This window comes from Carcharhinus amblyrhynchos, chromosome 7 (assembly GCF_965287045.1).
Source record: "Carcharhinus amblyrhynchos chromosome 7, sCarAmb.v2.hapA, whole genome shotgun sequence".
Taxonomy (NCBI): Eukaryota; Metazoa; Chordata; class Chondrichthyes; order Carcharhiniformes; family Carcharhinidae; genus Carcharhinus; species Carcharhinus amblyrhynchos.
This window is the reverse complement of record NC_137330.1, coordinates 4,357,436-4,367,533: the sequence shown is the minus strand read 5'-3', so window position 1 is coordinate 4,367,533 and position 10,098 is coordinate 4,357,436. Positions and strand designations below refer to the sequence as shown.

The window sequence follows — 10,098 nt, the reverse complement described above, 5'->3', positions numbered from 1 at the left end:
CACAGTAAAAAGTCTGACAACACCAGGTTTTAGTCCAACCTATTTATTTGATAATATACTCGCAAGCTTTCGGGTTAGCCCCTTCGTCAGGTGAATGGAGAGTTCTGGCCTCAGACAGAGCATATAAAGCACAGACAGTTTACAGTTAACGAACATCTCGCCAGGGCTATCCCCACACCCCCACTTCTTGCTTTCAGACAACCACACAACCTCAAACAGACCATTGTTCGCAGCAAACTACCCAGCCTTCAGGAGAACAGTGACCACAATACCACACAACCCTGCCACAGCAACCTCTGCAAGACATGCCGGATCATCGACATGGATACCATCATCACACGTGAGAATACCGTCCACCAGGTACATGGTAAATACTCTTGCAACTCGGCCAACATTGTCTACCTGATACGTTGCAAAAAAGGATGTCCCGAAGCATGGTACATTGGGGAGACCATGCAGACGCTACGACAACGGATGAATGAACATCGCTCGACAGTCACCAGGCAAGACTGTTCCCTTCCTGTTGGCGAACACTTCAGTGGTCACGGGCATTCAGCCTCTGACCTTCGGGTAAGCATTCTCCAAGGCGGCCTTCACGACACACGACAGCGCAGAGTTGCTGAACAGAGACTGATAGCCAAGTTCCGCACACATGAGGATGGTCTCAACAGGGATCTTGGGTTCATGTCGCACTATCTGTAACCCCCGTGACTTGCCTGGGTTTGCAAAACCTCACTTACTGTACTGTCTGGAGACAATACACATCTCTTTAAACTGTGATCAGTGCTCCTTCCACTCACATTATCAGCCACTTCAGGTCTTGAACAGCAGGTTAGGTGTAAGGATTCGCATTCTAATCAGTAATCTCTAAACTGTCTGTGCTTTATATGCTCTGTCTGAGGCCAGAACTCTCCATTCACCTGACGAAGGGGCTAACCCGAAAGCTTGCGAGTATATTATCAAATAAATAAGTTGGACTAAAACCTGTAGTTGTCAGACTTTTTACTAGGCAACAGGAGACAGAGAGTAGTTGTGGAAGGGTCCTTTTCCAGCTGGAGGTCAGTCACCAGTGGTGTGCCACAGGGCTCAGTACTGGGACCTCTCCTCTTTGTAATATAGATAAATGACTTGGAAGAGGGCGTACGTGGTGTGGTCAGCAAGTTTGCAGATGACAGCAAGATGGCAGGATTGGTGGATAGTGAGGAAGATTGTCAGGTGAGACAGCAGGATATAGATAGGCTGGTATACTGGGCAGATAGATGGCAGATGGAATTTAATCCAGACAAATGCGAGGTGATGCATTTTGGAAGGAATAATGCAGGGAGGAGTTACATGATAAAAGGTAGACCAATTAAGAGTATAGAAATGCAGAGGGACCTGGGAGTGCAAGTGCACAAGTCTCTGAAGGTGGCAACCCAGGTGGAGAAGGTTACGAAGAAAGCTTACGGAATGCTAGCCTTTATAGGAAGGGGTATATAGTATAAGAGCTGGCATCTAATGCTTCAGTTGTACAGAACTTTGGTTAGGCCGCATTGGAGTACTGCATCCAGTTCTGGTCGCCTTACTACCGGAAGGACATGGAGACCGGGGAGAGGGTGCAGAGGTTTACCAGAATGCTGCCTGGTATGGAAGGACTGGGTTATGAGGAAAGATTGGGTAAACTGGGGCTCTTCTCCTTAGAAAGACGGAGATTAAGGGGGGAACTGATAGAGGTGTATAAAATAATGAAGGGTATAGATAGAGTAAACAGTGACAGGCTTTTTCCTAGCTTGGAGATAAATATCACGAGGGGTCATGAGCTAAGGGTGAGGGGGGAGAAGTATAATTTGGATACTAGAGGGAGGTTTTTCACACAGAGGGCCGTGGGGGTATGGAATGTGCTACCAAGTAAGGTGGTGGAGGCAGGCACACTGGACTTGTTTAAGGTTTACTTAAATAGGCACGAGTGAAATAGGGATGGAGGGTTATAGGAGACGGTTTTAGAAAGGGTCAGAGCCTCGGGACGGTACTGGAAATGTAATACTACATGTTAATGTTTTGTCTCTTTTAATCCGCAGGTGTGTCGGTCCACCTTGTCAAACGAGGGGCATGCACACGGTGGGTCGTGCGTGGACTGCTCTTGGATATTTCGAGAGTGGCCTGGTACTTCACGTCGTGGTGTGTGCTTAAACCTGGACCAGCAGATGGGCACCACAACAGCTCAGTGACTATCACTGCTAGCTGTGCAGATACATGGATTTGGGCCAGTGTCTGTGGGAGTTTGCGCATTCTCCCTGTGGTTGCGTGGGTTTCCTCCGGGTGCTCCGGTTTCCTCCCACACCCCAAAGATGTGCTCCTAGGCTGCTTGGTGCACCAAATTGACCCTACACTATTCTCCCCTGAATCTGGTTACAGTAGGGGTACCATTCGCATACACAAGGGGCAAGGTAGGTGTAGGAAAATGCTTTGTTGAGATGGCGGCGCAGGCTCGTTGGGCCGAAGGGCCTGTTTCCCGTGCTGGGTTGTTCTTTGTTTTTTACAGGGCATGGGTAGAGGAGGGCACTCATAATGTTAAAATGGTGGCGCGGGCTCGATGGGCCAAAGGGCTTCTTTCCCCTGTTGTGGTGTTCTTTGTAAGTTGTGCCATTTTACTGTCCTTTTTTGAGAAAGGATGTCCTTGCTATACAGGCTCATTCCTGGAATGGCATGTCTGTCATACGAGGAGAGATTAAGTCAGTTAGCATTATGTTCATTGGAATTTAGAAGAGTGAGAGTGGATCTCATAGAAACTTATAAAATTCTAACAGTGTTGGACAGAGTAGATTCAGAAAGAATGTTCCCAATGGTGGGGGAGCCCAGAACGAAGGCTTATAGTTTGAGAATAAGGGGTAAACTTTTTGAGTTGAGGTGAGGTGAAATTTCTTCACCCAGAAGGTGGTGAATGGCTGGAATTCACTACCGCAGAATACAGTTGAGGCTAAACTATTGTCTGATTTCAATAAGAAGTTAGATATACTTCTTAGGGCTAAAGGAGTCAAGGGATATGATGAGAAGGAGAGGAATCAGGATACTGAATTCGATGATCAGCCATAACTAAAATGAATGGTGGAGCAGGCTGGAATGGCCAACTCCTGCTTCGAGTTTCTATGCTTTATTCCATTTCTTCAATTGGTCTGCAGAAAGACAGAATCAACGTTATGAATTAGATCATAAACGCGGTTTAGAAAAACAGAGCAGAAGATCCCACATTCCGTACCGCCGATACTTCCGCTATCCATTCCGCTCCAATACATTAAACAAGTGAAGAGGCCGGTTGCCCCTTAACACTTACTGGGCTTCGCTCGAAGCAATCCCGTGTACACACGAAGTCTATGTGTGACATTCCGTTTTTCGGATAACACTTGGAGTTTTATCCAAACCTGGCATAGGTCTATCAAGGAATGAATCTGAATTTATCCCTGGTACTAAGGCAGTCCTCAAACATTGAGATCTTCTGTGATTTTTAAAATTGAGCCAATTCGCTTCAAGGTCAGTTTTCTTTAATTTCCGTTTCTTGTCACTCAGAGATTGGCGGTTATTTTTTTGAAATGGGTGAATTGTCAGTTAGACTTCCTCCAATCAGGGCCCTGAAGCCCTTGCTGCCCACTCTTTCAAACTTGTCCACGGGATGGGGCAGCGTCCAGTCAGGAGCAGAGGGCGGTGACTAGAATGTATTCAATAGACACTCAGAGCGGTGCCCACATTCTCAGCCTTTGTGTCCCACACAGTTACACATCATGGCCAGAACCAAGCAGACAGCGCGCAAGTCAACCGGCGGGAAAGCTCCCCGCAAGCAGCTGGCTACCAAAGCTGCCCGCAAGAGCGCTCCAGCCACGGGTGGAGTGAAGAAGCCTCACCGCTACCGGCCCGGCACTGTGGCTCTGCGGGAGATCCGCCGTTACCAGAAATCCACCGAGCTGCTGATCCGCAAGCTGCCCTTCCAGCGCCTGGTGCGGGAGATCGCTCAGGACTTCAAGACCGACCTGCGCTTCCAGAGCTCGGCCGTCATGGCCCTGCAGGAGGCCAGCGAGGCTTACCTGGTGGGGCTCTTTGAGGACACCAACCTGTGCGCCATCCACGCCAAGCGAGTCACCATCATGCCCAAAGACATCCAGCTGGCCCGCCGCATCCGCGGGGAGCGCGCTTAAAAACTCAGCTCAACCCCAATCAAACAAAGGCTCTTTTCAGAGCCACCACGTCTATCAGGGAAAGAGCTACAGCACGGAGTATATAGCGGTGGCGTAGCGTGCGTTCTTCCATTTCATTTTATTAACCTATTCATTGTGGAAAAGGCCTCATTCGGTTTTTTTTTGTTTCTAATTAGGTTTTTTTTTAAATCTGTCATCTCCGTGCATGGTATGTTAACGGTTGTGCGGCAGTGTGTATTACATTTAAACTGATCTGAGTTTAAATTAAATGCAGCGCACGCGGTGATTCATTATACAAACGTCAAGTCCCTTACAGTAACCTCACCCCCACAGATTTAGCGATAGCTTCTCAATCCTGTTCATATTCGTGGGAAGTTAAAGGAATTCACAGAATCACCCCTAATCGGGTGGAGAATGGCGTCGCCCTTTCACAAAGGAAGTGAGTGGCTCTGAAAAGAGCCTTTGGGGTCGTTAGATTTCAGAGTTATCGCTTTACTTGGTTTTAGATGCCGCAGCGGTTTTCTTGGGCAGCAGTACGGCCTGGATATTAGGCAGCACTCCGCCCTGAGCGATGGTCACTCCTCCCAGCAGCTTGTTGAGCTCCTCGTCGTTGCGCACGGCCAGCTGGAGGTGTCTGGGGATGATACGGGTTTTCTTGTTGTCCCGGGCCGCGTTGCCGGCCAACTCCAGGATTTCGGCCGTCAGATACTCGAGCACAGCAGCCAGGTAGACCGGGGCTCCGGCACCCACACGCTCCGCATAGTTGCCTTTTCTCAGGAGCCTGTGAACACGGCCAACCGGGAACTGCAGTCCAGCCCGGGAGGAGCGAGACTTGGGCTTGGTGCGAGCTTTCCCGCCGGTCTTTCCTCTTCCAGACATCGTCACAATCTCACAAAGACTTTAACAGAGAATGAAAAAAGCCGCCCAGATTCACTTCTCTTATAGCTTGGGGAGGGATGGCGGTGCACACATTGCTGATTGGCTATGGGGAAAACCCTAATGAGACCTTCTCCACAATGTCCAATCAGATATCTGTTTAAAGCACCAATCGGGAAAGGTTCCGGTGCTGAGGGCGGAAAGTAAGGGCGCCAAATTCTCAAATTCCAACCGATTCTTTATTTCAAATTTTAAATAAGCGCCAAAATGCGCACACAATTCCAGCAGGAATTATTAAGAGGTAATTCGGATTTTAGTTCAAGATTCGATGTACTTCATTTCTCTCCGTAATCTAAAATTTTCTTGTTTAAGTCATTTTCTGATTTTGTGTGTGATTTCGCTGTAACTGAGAAGTGGGAATTTTAATCAGAAAATCGGAGGGCGGGAAGTCAGGAGCCACATTTTCAAATCCCAACCGATTGTTTTGCACATTTAAAATCCCGCCAGCGTGTAGAACAAATAATAAAATTATCAACCAGCTTTAATGTGGGATTTTTAACATTCAGCCACACTCTCTTCCTGGAGTTCCAAATGGCAAATTAGCAGAATCCCAAAATTTATTTTTTTAAAAAATTCATCCGCCGATATTCGTCAGAAACAATAGAAGTTTCACCCAAATGTTCCCCAGATGGGCCGAATGGCTACTCCTGCTCTATAGGGATTCTGAAATTCTGTAAATAGTTAACACCTCCTAATAAGAACGTTTAGAAATTTCAGTCCATAATTTTCCTGTTTTATCACAAGTCTGAGATTCTCTTGCAAACCGGGATCAATTCGGGTTTAATTTCGGTCTTTTTTTTCCTGGCGGCGGAAAGACCCATTTCTCATACTTTAGACAATAATGGCGTGGATAGTCAACAAATTAAGGTTGTATTGTAAAGCAATATTCTCATACCGTCTCCGTGTTCTGGATTGTTCCCTATTGGAGCCTCTCAAAAGCAGAGAACACATTTTGGTTTAAATTTCCCGGTAATGAGGTTGAGACTTCATGAAACACCGGGGTTAACAGGGAATGAAATGATCGGTTATAGAGACCAAACCGGAACAGAACTGGAATTTGAAACATTCGTCCTCTATTTGCTCTCTCTCCCTCATGTCAATTCTCCCGAATGTCAACTCCTCCGGCCACTGACTCCTCTCAGGGGGTCAGTCCCCAGACATTAACCATGGGCAATAGTTAACAATCATATTACTCTATGCAGGACACACTGTTTGAAACTCTAATGAAAAAGGGAAGTAGAAATACGTAATTTCTCAAGCGATGAAAGTATAGCTTTCTCACAGAAGTTGTGGGTGGCTCTTAAAAGAGCCGTTTGGTTGTTTTGGGTGTACTTTTTTCAGTGCATTCGTCAGTTTTACTTGGAGCTGGTATACTTGGTCACGGCCTTTGTTCCCTCCGACACGGCGTGCTTGGCCAGTTCCCCGGGCAGCAACAGGCGCACTGCGGTCTGGATCTCCCGGGAGCTGATGGTGCTGCGCTTGTTGTAATGGGCCAGGCGGGAAGCCTCACCCGCGATGCGCTCGAAGATGTCGTTGACGAACGAGTTCATGATGCTCATGGCCTTGGAGGAGATGCCGGTGTCGGGGTGAACCTGCTTCATCACTTTGTAGATGTAGATGCCGTAACTCTCCCTTCTGGACCTCCTCCTCTTCTTGCCGCTTTTTGTGGCCGGTTTCTTCTGGGCTTTTTTAGCGCCCTTCTTGGAAGCTTGGAGTTTCTTTTCTTCAGGCATTGTGCACGCAGATTGCAGACACTAAATTAACTAAAATTCCCGTCTGAACCTTTCTTTTATAGACTAACCCAGGCAACTATGCAAATGAAGGATTGGAAAAAGACGCGTTCACCATTGGCTAATATGCAAAAATGTGAGGTTTTTTTGTTTATTGGGTTAGCTCAAACAACCAATCACAGTTATTGCTCCTCACACCCATAACCTTTGTTGTCACATCCGTCACTCCCCTTGCTGTCTCCCTACTCAAACAATCCCCAGGCTCGCTCACACTCTCTGGCTGCACCAGCGCATTCTCTTTACTGGTAAAACTAGTGTTTGGAAGGTCGTCAACTCGGTGAAGGACGCACTTTGGTCCGCCCGAAAGTTGCTGATCTTCCAGCTGAAAGAACTGTCCTCGACCGAGTGTTGCAGACTGGCACATTCTAAGGTCTAGGACTACGTGCTGAGGGACGGGCTGAAGCTTGGGGCAGCCGCCGCAAAGGCACAGTGGGGAAAGGCCACATTGTAAGGCCTTTTAACGGAGGCAGACCGAGGGCCCAGGGACTGCAGAATACCCTCGACCTGCGTAGCTGTGTACCAATCTGAGCACTAATGGCACACAGTAATTTATTGAGGCATGTATATAGCTTTAAGTATTGAAATGTAATCATTGTAATTTGCACAAATCTGTAAATATTGAGACATGGATATAGTTTTTAAGTATTGAAATGTAGTCACTATAATTTGGACAGATCTGTAAAAATGTTTTGATTCCACATTGTTTGCTGTTCAAAGCCCTGTACATTTGCAATAGATTACTTGAGAATTTTATGAATAAAGTTTATTTTTGGAAAAAAAAACTAGTGTTTGCATTCCATGTCATCCTTGTGCGCCGGTTTTCTCTCACATTCCAAATGTGGGAAGGTTAAATTGATTGTCCATGCTAAATTGCCCCTTAGTGTCCCAACAGGGCAGGTTAGGGTGGTAGCGGCATAAAAAAGGTTACGGAGATAGGGGTCTGGATAAGATCGGTCTTTTAGATAGTAACTGCCACTCAGTGGGCCGAATGGCCTGCTTCAACAATGATCAAGTATCATAGAATCCCTACGGTGCAGAACTGGGGGGTGGGGGGTGCTCTTTTAAGGCACCAAACAAGTAAACAAACTCAAATTAACTTAGGGACAAATTAAAAGGGGCAGACCCCCAAAAAGGAAGAGGGGACAGCCCGAACAAAACCAAAGTCTAAAGGAAACTTAAAACATTAAATCAAAATGTGATTACGGTGTAGAAGGAAACCACTTGGCCCATCGAGTCTGCACCGACAATAATCCCACCTGGCCCAAACCTTAAAACCCCATATGTTTACTTTGCTAGTCCCCCTGACGCTACGGGACAATTTAGCACACCCAAACAACATTTGGACCTTTTGATTGAGGGTGGAAACTGAAGCACCCGGTGGAAACCTACACAGTTACGGGCTGAACATGCAAATTCCACACACACAGTGACCTGAGGCTGGAATAATTTTTTTTTCTCTTTTCATTCACAGGTTTTAAGTTGGTCCGCCTTGTTGTCCAACAAGGGGCATACACGCGATGGGTCATACTTGGGCCGCTCTTGGTTGTATCGAGATTGGCCTAGTGCTTCATGTCGTTAGTGTGTGCTTAAACTGGACCAGATACTGGGCAAGACGACAGCTCAGTGACTATCGCTGATTGCTGTGCAGACACATGGACTTGTGCCAGTGTCTGTGGGAGTTTGCGCATTCTCCCCGTGCTTGTGTGGGTTTTCTCCAGGTTCCTCCCACACCCCAAAGATGTGCTATTAGGCTGATTAGCAGTAATAAATTGTCCCTAAATTAGTTTCCCTCAATGTGGATGGCCACAAAACAATAGATAAGTGTCATGGGTGGAGGGGGGGACTGGTGTTAAGATGGCTGCGCGGGCTCATTGGGCCGAAGGGCCTGTTTCCCGGGCTGTTTTTGTTCTTTGAATTGAACCCGGGTCCCTGATACTGTGAGGCAGCAATGATAACCATTGTGCCATCTTCCCTCCCTAAACAGTATTCCATCCAGGATGCTTGCTTCACTCCATCCCCGCAACCCCACACATTTACCATGGGCAATCCACCAAACCTTCACATCCCTGCTAATGTAACATGGTGATTCCACCTAACCTTCACATTTTTGGTGTGTGGGAGAAAACCAGAGTGCCCAGAGGAAACCCACACAGACACGGGGAGAGTGTGCAGACTCGACACGGACAGGCACCCAAGGCTGGAATTGAACTCAGGTCCCTGGAGTTGTGAAGCACCCTGGAGTTGTCAGTGGCTGAATATATCACATTCTGATATATGTGTTATTGTCTACCAATACTGTTTTTTTTAAAAAAAATTACTCTGTACCTGTCTAATTCTGATCTATTATTTTTGGTGTTATCCTGGTCTATTTCATAACATATCATTGTTTTTACTCTGCACCTATCTACTTCTAATCATGTGCGACTGGTTTTATTCTCTAACTGTTAGTAACTTTATTATAATTGCATTATATTCTGTAAGCAATTCATTCTCATCATTGATTGAGTGTTTTCAAACTCTGTCTCTTCCTCTCTCTCTCTCTCTCTGGAAAGTGGATATGTCCATTCTTTGCTACCTTTACCTGAATTGTGAATGTTTTCTATCCTGTCTTTGCATTTTCTGAACTGGCGTCCCATCTTCTTCAGCTTCTCAAGAGACTAAACTCTAGGGAACATAATTCTAATTTAATCAGTCTCTCATCATAGGACACCCTGCACCCTGGCACTAACTTAATGAACCTCTGTTCAATAGTTTCCAATGTGAGTATTGTTAACTACAATAAATCTGGTTCGCTGAACTTTTTTTATGCAATTCTGGTTTTTGGCTTTATTCTTTTGCAAGTGAGTGTTGCTGTTTTTTCTTTCACTGTCACAATAATGTTGCTTTCTTTCTACAGTCAGTTTGTGGTAATCTGCACTTTTTCATTCATTCTTGTGTAGAAATCCTTTTGTTTGACGATTGTTCATAATGATTGTGAAATATTGTTTGCTCTACAATTTCTCCTTGCTGTGTACACTGAACCATTTGCATTTCTCTGCACTCACCGTTTTTGCATTTATATGTAAGTACATAGATATTGTGCCTCTACGTATCGTTCAGTATTTATAAAGTATGCATATCTGGGAATCAATCTGTGTCTGGTAAACCTGTGAGAGTGCTTTCCAAAACTATCTGTCTGGAGTTAATGTGAAGTTAAAGTTGATTGT

At 46.0% G+C, this 10,098-nt stretch overlaps 3 protein-coding genes across 3 annotated transcripts; 1 reads left to right on the top strand and 2 right to left on the bottom strand.

The window, feature by feature from the left end:
- The first annotated feature begins 3,755 nt into the window (after window positions 1-3,755).
- On the top strand, window positions 3,756-4,166 carry LOC145345324 (histone H3). Its single transcript, XM_080193140.1, has one exon. It carries the CDS (start codon window positions 3,756-3,758, stop codon window positions 4,164-4,166), a length of 411 nt encoding a protein of 136 aa, XP_080049266.1.
- A 457-nt stretch (window positions 4,167-4,623) lies between these two features.
- Window positions 4,624-5,060, bottom strand: LOC145344725 (histone H2A-like). Its single transcript, XM_080191832.1, has one exon. The coding sequence runs from the start codon at window positions 5,043-5,045 to the stop codon at window positions 4,659-4,661; it is 387 nt and encodes a 128-aa protein (XP_080047958.1). The 5' UTR covers window positions 5,046-5,060; the 3' UTR covers window positions 4,624-4,658.
- A 1,397-nt stretch (window positions 5,061-6,457) lies between these two features.
- Window positions 6,458-6,841, bottom strand: LOC145344726 (histone H2B-like). Its single transcript, XM_080191833.1, has one exon. It carries the CDS (start codon window positions 6,833-6,835, stop codon window positions 6,458-6,460), a length of 378 nt encoding a protein of 125 aa, XP_080047959.1. The 5' UTR covers window positions 6,836-6,841.
- Window positions 6,842-10,098: the final 3,257 nt, after the last annotated feature.